The sequence below is a fragment of the Tarenaya hassleriana genome, unplaced genomic scaffold, assembly GCF_000463585.1.
Source record: "Tarenaya hassleriana unplaced genomic scaffold, ASM46358v1 Cleome1, whole genome shotgun sequence".
In the NCBI taxonomy this organism is placed as follows: Eukaryota; Viridiplantae; Streptophyta; class Magnoliopsida; order Brassicales; family Cleomaceae; genus Tarenaya; species Tarenaya hassleriana.
In genome coordinates, this window is record NW_010960187.1 from 344,534 (window position 1) to 358,129 (window position 13,596).

At 37.8% G+C, this 13,596-nt stretch overlaps 2 protein-coding genes across 4 annotated transcripts; both read right to left on the reverse strand.

The window, feature by feature from the left end:
* Positions 1-2,049, reverse strand: LOC104808405 (AT-hook motif nuclear-localized protein 15-like). 3 transcript variants are annotated; one of them, XM_010534160.2, is made up of 4 exons: positions 1,783-2,049; positions 1,595-1,616; positions 1,364-1,496; positions 1-1,252 (listed from the first exon to the last, which is right to left on the reverse strand). In XM_010534160.2, exon 4 carries the CDS (start codon positions 1,226-1,228, stop codon positions 275-277), a length of 954 nt encoding a protein of 317 aa, XP_010532462.1. In that variant the 5' UTR covers positions 1,229-1,252; positions 1,364-1,496; positions 1,595-1,616; positions 1,783-2,049; the 3' UTR covers positions 1-274. The 3 variants fall into 3 exon arrangements, with proteins under 3 accessions (XP_010532462.1, XP_010532413.1, XP_010532533.1); XM_010534111.2 differs by lacking the exon at positions 1,595-1,616; XM_010534231.1 differs by lacking the exons at positions 1,595-1,616; positions 1,783-2,049 and adding an exon at positions 1,694-1,778.
* Positions 2,050-6,527: 4,478 nt separating this feature from the next.
* LOC104808601 (probable methyltransferase PMT11) lies at positions 6,528-10,246 on the reverse strand. Its single transcript, XM_010534349.2, has 9 exons — positions 9,503-10,246; positions 9,093-9,242; positions 8,726-8,996; positions 8,348-8,458; positions 7,915-8,074; positions 7,406-7,663; positions 7,181-7,303; positions 7,001-7,078; positions 6,528-6,897 (listed from the first exon to the last, which is right to left on the reverse strand). Exons 1-9 carry the CDS (start codon positions 10,184-10,186, stop codon positions 6,690-6,692), a joined length of 2,043 nt encoding a protein of 680 aa, XP_010532651.1. The 5' UTR covers positions 10,187-10,246; the 3' UTR covers positions 6,528-6,689.
* Between the last annotated feature and the right edge of the window lie 3,350 nt (positions 10,247-13,596).

Below are 13,596 nucleotides of genomic sequence, written 5' to 3' on the forward strand. Positions count from 1 at the left end.
TGATAGCAAAACTCTCTAGATCTTTGGCAAAATATCCAACACGATTCTACAAGCGTTTCCTTCAGCAAGAAGCTATTCGTAATCGAAACTAAGCACGTCGAAACCACTATAGCCACAAACAACAAACCCTAAGAGAGTTTTCGGGTTCCCGCAAACATTTGAGAACAAAAAAGAAGAAGCAAGCCCTAGTGCCCTAGTATTCAAAAGACGGAACCAGTCAGCTAAAGAAACTCGGTAGATCCATCCACAGCCTCATACGAGATATCTATCTACTTCAATACGACGGAGGAGGACGAGGAGGAGTACCCCAAAACACATCATGGTGAGGCATTTGCCCGTTTGTCATGAAATTAGGAGGCATGTTGTACATCGGGATTGACCCTTCATTGCTATTATTCCCGGTCTCGTCTTTAGCATTATCATCATCAACATTATCATCATTCTCCTCCTTCGCTTCATCTCCTTGCTCCTGCTGTTGCTGCTCCGGTTGGTTATTATCCTCTATCGGTAACCTCTCGTATGTGGCATTGCTGAACGTTGCAGCAATGACTATAACCGGCCCCGAGGCCACTAGAGGCCCTGCCACACAGCCTCCCACCACCTGTCCTTGCCCTCCCGCAAGGTATATGGTCAAGCCAGCGGCTGCAGCCGGAGAGCCCGAGGTGGGCAAAAACGCACCGGACATTGACAGAATCTCGAACCGTCCATGCAAGCTCACCACCTCACCAGGCACTCCTGGCTGTCGCAGCGTCACATTGGTCACCACGCCAGTTCCGCTAAGCACTGAAACACCACGGCATCGCCGCCTGGAGAAGGCGTTGAGGCTATCAACCACATCAGAGCCGCTGGCTACCTCAAGGACGTGGCTTTGCAGTGAGTTTGGGCTCTCCTTGGTGACCACAACGGGTGGTCTCGGTTTATTCTTCGAACCGGGTGGTCTGCCCCTCCGTCGTCGACCCGTTGAGCCCGATCGGGACCCGGGTTGGTTATCTTGACACGGTTCTTCTCGGCTGTTCTGTTCTTCTTGGCTTTGGGCATTAGGGCTTCCGCTGTCGTTAGTGTTGGTGAAGTCTTGGTCCAATCTAGGATCCGATCGGGTCAGCCTGACCCGATCTTCGTCTGTCGGGTTCGTCGTGTTCATGAGGTGCAGCGATGGAGCTGATGATGTAACTGGGAGGTGATCGACGCCTCTCATGGCGACATTTCCGACCCACCAAGGGCTCGCCATTGTTTGTTTCTCGGGAAAATCGATCTTCAAGAAAGAAAAAGAAAACTTCAACTTCTCTTCTTCTATTTGCAACTCTTGCAGCACCCTTATCTCCTACCAGGGAGAGAATCCAAATACCCAAATTGGAGAACTTACCAGAGGGAGGGAGAATCCAAAAACCTTATCTTTATAGCTTATATTGCACCCACATCCAGACCGACATGTTGCATGAACCAGACACAACAGACATGGGTTTCATTTGTTTTCTTCCATATCCCTAACAAAAACCCTGAAAAAGAAGGAAAAAAAGGGAACGAGAAAGAAAAAGACATCAGATCCAGCAAGCAGAAACAACAAAACCTAGCTCCCAAGATTTCTGAAACACACCTCCAAACCCACCAGTAAGAACCTAAAAGAAAAACCCAGAAACAGTAAAATCAGAAAGAAAGAAAAAAAAAAGCTGGAGAACAAGAAAATCTTGTGTACCTTTCATGATGATACAGTCATCAATTAATACAATTAGAATGCTACAACGGGGAGAAGATAGAAGAAGAAGAAGATGATGATTTTGGTACCTTGAATACAGAGAATCAACAGTTGAAAGCGCCTCCTCTATAAACTCAAATCTGCAAGTGGAGAGGGTTTTCCTTCCTGTTCAGACAGGCGCACTTAAACCACCCTTTTTTTTTTAACTCTCGAAGTCTGTGAGAAGAGAGGTGCGTACGTTAAAAAAGTGGCCACTGGCCAGGCGTACGATAAGGTCAGAAGAACAAACTTTTGATTTGATCCTTCGTTTTATTACAGAGTACGATATCCGAAGAGGCTTCTGTCTTAAAGGAGTTTTTTTTTTTTTTTTTTTTTTTTGGTGGTTCAGTGTCTTTGGGGCCTTTTAACCTTTAGGTGTTCGTGCAAAAGTTTCTGTGAGCTTCTCTAGGTTCCCCCATGTCTTTCTCATCAATTCCCATCGCTCCATCTCGTTAAATTACCTATTTACCCTCGACCTCGTAAATTTTGACGCGAGAGATCTAAATTGATAGGCATTCAACGTTACGAGTTTTTTTTTTTGTTAAACAACGTTACGAGTTATAATATGCAGTTTGATATTTTCTCAAATCATTGAGAAAACTCGCTTTCATTTGAAATAGCTATGCAACTATGTTTTAAAAAAAACTAAGAAAGATGTAAATCAAGACGAAATTTGCTGAAAATTTCCAAAAAAAACATCAAACTTGTTGAAATATCTTACAAAAATCTTTAATTTACAAACTTTCAATAAAATACATTTATTTCTTCGTATCTTTCAGCAGAAACACTGAATTTATAAATCACTTCCAAATTAAATACATAAACACACATATACACATATATACATGTTAGTATGTGTGTGTATGTATATGCGTATATATATTTGATATTTTATTCTTTATTTTTATATTTTTATTTTCTTGACGTGGGGTTGACGATGGGGTTGACGATGAAATACAGTGAAGATATATCAAAATTACTTTATATTCATTAAAAAAAATATTACATCATAAATCAGATGTGTTACTAGTATCATATCGCAAAAAATTTAGTCAATTTGATTTGAAATCGGTTTGAAATTAATTTTTTTTAAAAAAGTAAATATATTTTATTGAAAATTTGCAAATTTAAGAATTTTTGTCCTGTATTTTTTCAAATTCAATATTTTTTTCGGGAATATTTTTAGCGAATTTGACTTACTTTTTAATAATGATATAAAAAGCGCTCAAATTTATTAGGGGAAAACTTAAAAACATCATCAGTTATTTATTTTATAAAAAATAACCTCCTATTCCTCGTTATTTTATATACATGGATGTATATGCCTACAGACATATATGTATACTTGTACGCATAAATAGTAATTACAAATATATTTATGCTTATACAAAGACATATATATACGCACACTTGTATACACATCTATATATAGATATTGATATATATTTTATATATGTTTATTCGCTCTTATAGACATATATACAATTATATATTCTAAAATATCCAAATGTTGTTTGTTACCTCAAAATAAATTTTGACTAAAAAAAATATTTTGATGCGATTAAATTTGAAATAAAAAAATAATTTGCAAATTCAATTGGATTTATATGTTGGGATTTATTTGAAACGAATGAAAAAATTTGTGTAAAGTGATTAAGCGCAATTATGCCTTGATGAGAAATGGATTGAATTTCAAGGGAAAATTCGAGAAAGTCTTCATGAGCAGGGGTAATCAATTCGGGTTTCGGTTTGAGTTCGGGTTCGGTTATAGAAAGACTATAAACATTCGGTTTCTATATAAATTTCGGTTCGGATTCGTTTTTTTGTTGTAAAAAACTCATTTCTCAAGAAAATTATCGGTTTTATTATTATTTTTTTAATCGGTTCGATTTCGATTTTTTTTGGATTTAGAAAAATCATAACCGTTTGATTTCTATATCGGATTCGGTTCGATTACAATTATATCTTATTCGGTTTGATTCGATTCGACTAACCAAAATGACGATTGATGAGTATTCATGTAAGACGTGTTAAGGCAAAGAGCACGAAAGTGAAAACTCGAATTGCGGATAAATAGAAGATTTTGTTGAGATACACTCGTAAACAAGACCCGACAAAAAGGATGGTCGAAGATTTTTGGTTAAATATCTTCATGGGTAAATCAGTCATTTTATTTTATTGGTGTTTTCATTATAATCGTAGTTTACATGAACCTTTTTCTTTTCGGTTGTAATTTCTCAATAATACGATGAATCCAAATCCTTCCAGAGACATAGGATCGTACCGATCTGAACTCATTAATCTATTGTATCGTTATTTTTTACAATATCTGTTTCAATCGCAAACTGATAAATGAAATCAAACGAAAGAAAAATCCCAATATTATTATTATTATTATTATTATTTATAATAACTTACATTAAAATCTAAAACACGCTTTACATAATAACTTTGCTAAAAAAAATTTAAAAACAATGAAAATATACATAGAACACATATTTTGTACTAAATTCTCTATATAATATGGATACGTCTCGATATTTGAAATTTTAGTACACCTTAACCTGAAAGTTCGAGTTACATAATTTCTTATCTAAATTCGTACCCGTGAAATCGGATACTGGTATTAAAAAACTCGCGAGATAATTATTGGATACTCGTGAATACCAATTTTAATTATTTTTTATTTTTTAAGCATATTCATATATAAATATTCAAAATCATTCTAAATCAATTTAAAACGCACATTGAAATCAAATAACATAACACAAAATGAAAATATATAATAAATGTTATAGATTTAGCTATTAAATTTTGAATAAAAGAGAGAAAATATGAAAACAATGAGTTAAATAATCTCCTTAAAAAATTATATATTAACAATATATTTTATAAATACATCTAAACTCTAAAATTTAAAGAGTAATTGTGTATATCTAGATACCCGTGGACACCCTGAGATAATATTAATTATCTGACAATTAATATCATTGTCCGAGTCTCACTCCTCTAAATATCCGAAGTTTTTGGTATTCGACCGCGGATTGGACCGGAAATCGGAAATTTAGTTTTTTTTTTTTGCCACCTTTAATATATATCGGGGGTGTTGGAATATATTTTTGACGATATTATATGTATCGTGGTTGTTCGGGTGTTGTTCTTAAAGATATCCAAATAAAACTTGAATGAATAAAATTTAATTCTTCTATTGGAAGGGGAAAAATATTGTCATCCGGTGGATCATATCCCAATATAGATATGTCTATTGAAATTAACATATACTATATCTCAAAGGAAGTAATTGCAAATAGGCCACTTCCACGATGGCGACGGGGTAAGGAGACGTAATCGAACTCCATATTCAGATCAATTTTCCAATTATTTATCTAAATTTGGATAATTTAATCGGTGTAACGGGACGCAAAACGTTTGTTTCGGTCTGAATTCAGACATCAAATTTGGGGAGAGATCATATATTCTAAATCATTTGACTGATTTTCGACCCGAGATAGCAGTCACAAAAAAAAACTTTCTAAATATTTTCATATCGGATCTTTGGCCAATTACATTTCTCTAAGGTTCAAGCGATCAGTCGGGTAATTATTTCTAAGATCCAATCGATCTTCGGTTTATATTTTATATTTTATAGAAAAAAAGATATTAGTTCTCAGTATATGACTATGTGAAAGATTTAAACAAATTTCAGTGTTTTTACTTTAAAATTTATCTTTTAAAAAGTGATAAAGAAGGAATGATCCAGGGAGCAGAAAAGATTTTAGAGTTTTTTAAAATTAAAAAAAAAAAAGATTATTTCGGTGTTTTCATCAAAATTCAATCAGTTTTCAAGATCGCAACGGTCAAAAATAGTAAACACCGCGTTTGAACGAGTCGCAACCAGACCACTTCTACCACTTAAATATCTAATTATCATAACGAAAAATAAATCCATTGAATCCTTTTTTATATTACCAAACCGGTTATTTCGGTTTAGAGAAATTATTTGGTAGGCCTAAAAGCCCTAAACTAAGGCCCAAAAAAGTGAGGTGAGACCCTAAAACTTTCTTACCACGTTCTCATCATTTATTCTCTCGAGAATCTAGCATAGAGGGGGAAAAAAAGAAGGAAAAATCCCCTAAAAATAAATTTATGCAAAAAAAAACGATAAATAAATAAAGCAAATATTTATCTAAAAAACAGTTTCGTAAATGGTCATTAATTATCGTCGATAATTAATTATAAATTGTTTGAAATTGTTTTATACACATATTTTAAACTTTTTTTTAACAAACTTTAATTGAAGGCAATTTCATGTTCGGATTAGCAACATTGTCAGTGCGTAGTAAATTGCCTTTTATTTCAACAATTGATATAATTTTTTTGACACATTCAAAAATTTGGTGTATTTATTTATTTATCAATTTAAAAAACGAGGTTTGGACATTACGGGAAGAGGTCTCGGAGATGAGCTTTGCTTGGTTGGTTTTCTCTCCCTCTCTTGTTAGAACTTAGAAACTCTTTTGAAGAGGTCGGATGAGTGTATATATATATATATATATATTATGTATGTATACATATGCATGTGTGTATATATAAGATGAATAGAATTCTAAATTCTTTTGTTGTCATTGCGGACAATTACGATTTCACCTATTTGTTTTTCGTAATTGCCAAAAATCGTAAATGGCGATTGTGTCACAACCAGTCACTGTATAACATAAATTTATCAATCAGTCGACGTCAATCGCTCGTAATCACCAACAAATGTTGAATAAACGCCTACAATCGCATGTCGCAGTTGCAACGAACGATACAACAGATCGGACCTTATTACAATCTATAAGTTTGTAAATCTTCAGAATGCTACAAAATATATGACTAGGTAAGACAAAATCTACACTTGTGTAGTAAATAGGTGCAAATCGAATCACAGAACCGAGAGGTTCGGTTGGTTTTGGTTTTACGGACGGTGAAGAAGTTTCTCACATGTAAGTATCTTGTAAGTGGAGTGAGAGCCCTCGTATGTTTCCCGGAGAAACGTGTGCCAGCCCATCGCCTTTGTCGTCTCTCGAAGCTCATCCATAACGTCGATCGTATCGCGGATATAGACATGTCCTCCAGGTCTCAAAATCCGGTCCATCTCTAACAATATGGTCGACATGTTGCATCTGTTCACATCAAGAACACCTTGGGTTTCAGTGTTGTGGCTTATTACAGAGTTTTAACGCTTTTTCGGTATTATGACCTCCTGAGTTTGAACCAAAAGCATACCTCTTCCTCTCAATTGAGAAGAGTCCCGAAGCATGCAAGAAGTCGTACGTTCTCGGGTATGTGTCAAATGGTTCACACCTGTGGGAGATAACCGACAAGACTCGTCAAATATCTGAAATTCCGAACAAAAATGAAACACTAAATAGGCATGGAAGATTGAAAGGTAATGACGAGCAGTACCAGTCGTGCATTACTCCTAATAGTCCACGATCATAAATAACGGGCAACGTGTTTGGCCCACTGACGGGAACCACGTTGAGAACCCAGCAATTGAATTTATGATGAACCAACGCAGCTGCAAATCTGCCAGAAACAAATGAAGCTCATCAGAAAGGACAATTATGAGGTGTTGAAGCAATGTATCACATGGAACCAATGCATGGCAAGAAAGACGGCATGTGATACCCGCCATAGCCAGCTCTCATGTCCAAGACGTTTCTCATTTTCATCTTTTTCCATTTTAAACCAGTGATAAAGCCCCCTATTGTGTCGATCCAGAAATTCGATTCGGCATCGAAAATCTCTTTCCTGGCAATAAAGGAATCCATTTGTATAGTCTGCAGTCTATCGGGTGGAGTGTACAAACGGGCAGGCCACGAGGGGAGGTTTGCTCCGTATCCAGACTCAGGGATGCGAGTTATGCAAGGCTTCAGATCCGTGTACCTAAAAAAAGGCACAAAACATCAAGTGCAGGGAAACGTGTCATGTCCTGAATATGTTTACATTGTAGATTAGGTCTTACAATCATATAAATCAGACCAAAACAACACAGGAAACATATGGATTTTACAAAAATAGTTTCGTTTTTGCTTCTAGGTGCATGGTCTTCAGGTTCTTTCGTTCAAGCAAAAGGTGTCATGTCCTGAAGATCTTAATAACATAAACACAGAAAAAGGGGGGAATTTTAGATGTACCAAACATTATCTGGGTCATCATCAGAATCACAAAGGGGAGGTTTGATGCCAGCCTCACGGCTCAAATAACAACTGTTGTTGAAGGGCTTCTGCCAGATTGCTATGTATCCTTCCTTCTTCACCAGTTTCCAGCAAAGTCGATCGGTAAGATTTAGCATCGCTGGAAATGGAAACATGGGAGACAAATAAGTTTTCGCATTCGGAGTAGCAACTAGTAAATGTACAATTCTCCCACAAACCCATGCAAATGGACAATCGTCGAGGCAGAAGAAAAGGATCCTCAACAAGCTGAAATTCTCCCCGTTTTTTCAGATGCCTAATCGAAATTACGCCCATGAAAATTACCTGCTATTATATTATTTGAAACTATTACAACCTTACTATCTTTTCTCCTAAACTACTGAGATAGTGAGAGTTACTGAAGTGATGATACCTGTCCACTGTTCCTCCAAAACAGCTTCATGCTTATAGACGGGTTGTGCAGCCCAAGCAAAGTATCCTCCAGACCGTAGCATTCTATTGACCTCAAGGAGCAAAATTCCATCTTTGTACCAGTGACGGAAAGCGAAAGCAGAATAAGCAATGGTACAACAAGGAGAACAGAGCCATTAAAGAGTTGCTGGTGTAGTGAAATGCAAGGACAAAAAAAGGGTCTTATGTATAACCCGAATATTTAAAAACAAGATCAAGTATCCATAAACAATCCACCACCAAAGAGATAAAGTCAGATTAAAACATTACAGATGTGACCTCGATCTCTTCTTGAGGTATGTTTTGTTGAAGAATCATGAGCACCAGAGGAAAGCCTTACCATCATGAGTCCAGTTAATTCTGCATCTTGAACAGTGTACAAGATCAAAAGCTTGGCTTGGGTATAACAAGCGTCTCGTAGCAAATGCTGCAACCATTGCGGGAACACCACGCTCCAGAGCGAATTGAATTTGGTTTTCATGGACATCCTTTGGGGCAACCGACATTGTTAAGACATCACGGTTCAATAAGTAAGCACCAAAACTTGCCACACCACAACCAACATCTAGAGCAAGCCGAATATGTTCACCAAACTTGACCTCAGGTACCATCTGCAAGAACAAAGTCCATATTGACATCAGATCAAAACAAAAGAGGCAAATGAAGTCAGGGCAATGCAAGATCCATATAGTTTGAAAGCTAACAACCTGAGACATCTGGTCCAGATACTGCTCGGCCCCATGTATGAACTGTGTGCCGCCTCCGGGAAACTTAAACTTATCCTTGTCTCTGAAAATCCAGTTCTGACCTCCTTTGTCTTCGGCGAGGTGGGTATGAGGAACATTGCTGAACCACACCTGCCCATAAAATCATCAAGCATGGGATCGGAAAATCAGTGACAATGACAAGAAATGAAACCTCTACCATCAGCAGCTCTACATATGGATCGAACTCTAGAATGAATGCCATTGAATCCAAACTCAGATTACTTTTTCTGAATCTTCCGGGAAACCCCAAAACTTCTATTTGATTTAAAGCATCACACTTTTGAAATCAGAGCACTAAATGAGAAATAAAAGTGCTAAAACAAGAAGAGAAAAAAGTAGAGACAGGTTACCTCGTCGCGGCTTTTAGGCCAAGGAATCGGTGTTCGGTAACTTTCAGGAGGGGGAATTAAGCAATTCAAGCCTTTACCTTGCTCAGGACAATGGCGTTCAAACCGTTCCCCTCGTTCTGTGGATTTGAGCTTCTCCATCGCTTCCGCATTATCCAAACATGGTATATACTCTCTCATGTCATCTGGACACATCCCAAACTTCTTAACCCTAACCCTAGAATCATTCGCACTTTTTCTTTCGATCTCTGTCCGATTCCCCCAATCCTCCACCAAATCACTGTCGAACTCTCCGACCTCAAAGTCGTCAGACATTACACCGTTACCATCCACGATCCCGAAGCTCCGAATCGGACCCGCCCGAGGAGGAAGAGGAACCTTCTTCGTCACTGGCTCCACCACAGTCGACGGGGAAAGCGGCAGAGGTGAGGAGAAGGCTTCATTCTGGGTTTGGTTTGGAGGAATCAAAGACGAGATATTGGACGTCCAGTAACTGTTTGGAGAGATGGAAATCGACGGGGATGATCTGCCGGAAATGGTGCCGGCGGAGAAGAAGATGAGTTGTTGGTAGCCATCGTCTGACCAGTGCTTGCCCAAGTAGAAGAAAAAGAAGGAGATGAGGACGAAGGCGGTGATCTTGATCAGTGTAGGGTTTCTGAGGAGATCGCCATTGATGAAAGGCTTCATTTGCTTGCGTACGAAGGATCCCGATTTCCTTCTTAGATCTGCATGATGTAACAGTGTTTGTGTTCAATAAAACACGGGTTTGTGATGCACGAGAATGTGACAGCCACTTCGATTAATATTAAATCCATTAACATATAATTACTGGGTTATAATTTTTTAAATGGGAAAATAAAATTAGAAAAATTAAAATTTCTTGAAATAGAATCGAAACTAAATATAGTATAAAATCCAAATATTTACAAAATCGAAATAATCAAATTCAAATACAATGTAACCTTATCTGGCAATCCCAATACAATAAAAACCGAGATATGACACATAAAACTTAACAAGTGACAGTCCGATAATTACAATTGATAGATATGTTTCCACAAATTGAATATATGTTAATTTGTATATTTAATTAATTGATGATGTAGATCTTATTTTTGAAAAATTCTCAATAGATACATAAATTTATTCAAATCTTACTTTTAATATATAAATTTTTATCTAGGAAAAAATACATCAATTTATATTTTTAAAAGTTTTTACACGAACTTTAACGACGTTAATTAGATAACAGTTTTCGATGAACGATTTCACTGAATTTTTTACGTGGTAAATTTTTTTATGTCATTTGAAAATAAAACAAAAAAACAAAATAATGAAATAAAAATTTTAAATTTGTTTCTAACTTTTAATGATATGGAAAAATTTTCACTACTTGGCTTTCCAAATTTTCTAGGTATTATACATGGCGGGCGAAATTTTTCTCTGTCATTTGAAAATAAAAAACAAAAAATAAAACAATACAAAATAAAAATTCTAATAAGTGAATGGTACCCAAAAACTCTAAACAAACTCACGAATGGCCAATACATAATTGAAATTGAAGTAGAGAGCTAACAATGAATCTCTTAAATAAGTGAATGGTACCAAAAAACAAGACACCTTCATATAATCTTCTGCATCACATTCAAATATAAAAATAATTGATCATATACTGTAATGTCATAACCGATCGGATTCGTTTAACCGATTAAACCGAATGAAATTTTAATATTAGGATTTTTTTTTTTTTTGATAAAATGTGCTTGTTGTATTCATATCCGTAAAAAAATTACAAAATCTGTTACAAAAGTTGAAATAGATATACAAAATCTAAGGGATCCCATGCGTAAATGTAATTGAGCAAGATTTCAGTAGTAACTAATTCGATACCACAACTGTAGGATTTCATTCATGCCTGTAAATCCCGGTTTCTGCAAGGAGAAAAGTATGTTGCGCATAGATCGGTCGATCTTGACTCTTAACTGGCTCACGGAGTTCCATTTGTCCCTATGGATACGAGCATTCCTTTCCTTCCACAATTCGTAAACAACTAGCTGAGTCAGGAGCTTTCTGAGGGTCTTCCCATGGCCACCTAGAGGTGGCTCGGTCTGTCGTGTCCAAGCGAGGCAGCTCCGAACGTTAACTTGGGGGTTTCCACCTAGCTTTCCTGCATAAAAGAGCCATACAGCATCACTGAACTCGCAAGAGAAGAACAGATGATCGTGAGATTCTGAGTTTACGCAGCAAATGATACATCTGTTTGGGGATTGTATTCCCCACTGCGCAAGACGGTCCGTAGTAGGCAAACGCTTATGCATAACCTGCCAGAGGGTAAAAGAATGCCTAGGAATCGCTTCCTTGAACCAGGTCATGTCGTGCCATGTAACCTGAGGGTTTGGCCGCCTCACTTGCTCCCATGTCAGCCGCGAACTGAACTGTGGTCGATAGTCTTCTTCCTTGTGACGCCAGAGGGTAATATCAGGTCCCCTTCCCGAACTTGGCGGATCAGTTTCAGAAAGAATGATTTGTAGCTCTTGTATCTTATCATTTCTGGCTCCAGGTAGGTTCCAATGCTCCTCGCAAATTGCATCAGAGACGGTGGCTGACTTTGGTAATCTCAATAGCCTAGGCCCCGAGATTCCGACGAAGTTAATTAGAGGGCCCGTGCTTAGCCAATTGTCATACCAGAAGGATGTTTTAACTCCATTTCCTACTTGTACCTTGGTGAACAACCTCACTTGCTCTTTCATCCGAATCAACTTCTTCATATTCCAAGTGGCGGCAACAGAATCAGATGTTTCCCAATACGTTCGGCCCTTAAACAGAGAAGTTCTGACCCATGCAACCCAAAGAGACCCAGCCTTGGTGAGTAGCAACCAGATTAATTTGAGTCTGAATATTGTGTTGTGCTCGTCCAGTCGTCGTATCCCTAGTCCTCCTTCCTTTTTAGGTTTGCATACATTGTCCCAAGAGACTCGATGGCACGGTGTTTTGTCTGGAGCATGCTGCCAAAGAAACGTCGAACATAAACTGTCAATCTCTTTTAGGAAGAACTTGGGAAGAACAAAGGTCATACCCCATGAGTTCACCATGCCGTAAATCACCGAGATAACGAGCTGAATTTTTCCTGAGGCTGATAGGAATTTGTTAAGCCAACTCGAAAGTTTAGTCTTGACCCTTAGAATCAATGGCATGAAGTCAGCTTTGTTGAGTCGAGTGGGGCTCAGAGGTACACCCAGGTACCTAATAGGAAGGGATCCGAGTCTGATGCCAATGCTCCCCGATACTGCCACTTTCTCGCTTTCAGTCATACCTGCCAGAAATAACTCAGACTTTTTCGGGTTGATATGCAGACCGGATATCTCGCCAAAGAGTTGCAGTGTGTTCCTGATCTCCAGCAGAGGTTGTAAATCTCCTTGTGAAAATATCATGATATCATCGGCAAATGATAAATGGGTGATCAGGGGGTTCTGGCACCTGTGATGTGTTTTGAGCCTCCCCTCGACTGCTGCCCGGTTGAGTAACCGCGTCAAAATCTCCATGGTCATTATAAACAAATATGGTGACAGAGGATCACCCTGTCGCAGCCCTTTACGTCCCTTAAAGTAGCCCGAGAGTTCTCCGTTTACAGCCACAGAGAACTTTGTAGTAGTTATACATGTAGCTATCCATTTGATAAATCTCGGAGGGAGATTTATTGCCTTTAGCAACTGTATAATAGTGCACCAATCTAGGGAATCAAATGCTTTGCGGATATCAACCTTCGTCATTGCACTTTTTCGAGAGCAGCTTCTATTGTATTCCCGAATAATCTCCGATGCCAACAAAACATTTTCTATCATAAGTCTGCCCTTCAAGAAAGCATTTTGATTCGATGATACCATGTCAAGCGCCACTGATCTGAGTCTTTTAACTAAAATTGTTGATATGACCTTGTAGATGGTATTGCAACAACTGATGGGTCTGAACTCCGCTAGCCTCGTAGCTTCGGTTTTCTTCGGGATCAGAGCTATGGTTGTTGCGTTTATTTGGCCAAGTAATCTGCCTGACTTGAAGAACTCCTGAATAGCTCTGGTCGCATCACCTCCTAATATTTC

Coding starts and splice junctions, on each gene's coding strand:
- LOC104808405 (XM_010534111.2), bottom strand. CDS start 1,228: ATGGCGAGCCCTTGGTGGGTCGGAAATGTCGCCATGAGAGGCGTCGAT.
- LOC104808601 (XM_010534349.2), bottom strand. CDS start 10,186: ATGAAGCCTTTCATCAATGGCGATCTCCTCAGAAACCCTACACTGATC. Junction 9,243..9,502: donor GGCCTAAAAGCCGCGACGAG/GTAACCTGTCTC, acceptor TTTTATGGGCAG/GTGTGGTTCAGCAATGTTCC. Junction 6,898..7,000: donor TTCTCAATTGAGAGGAAGAG/GTATGCTTTTGG, acceptor TGATGTGAACAG/ATGCAACATGTCGACCATAT.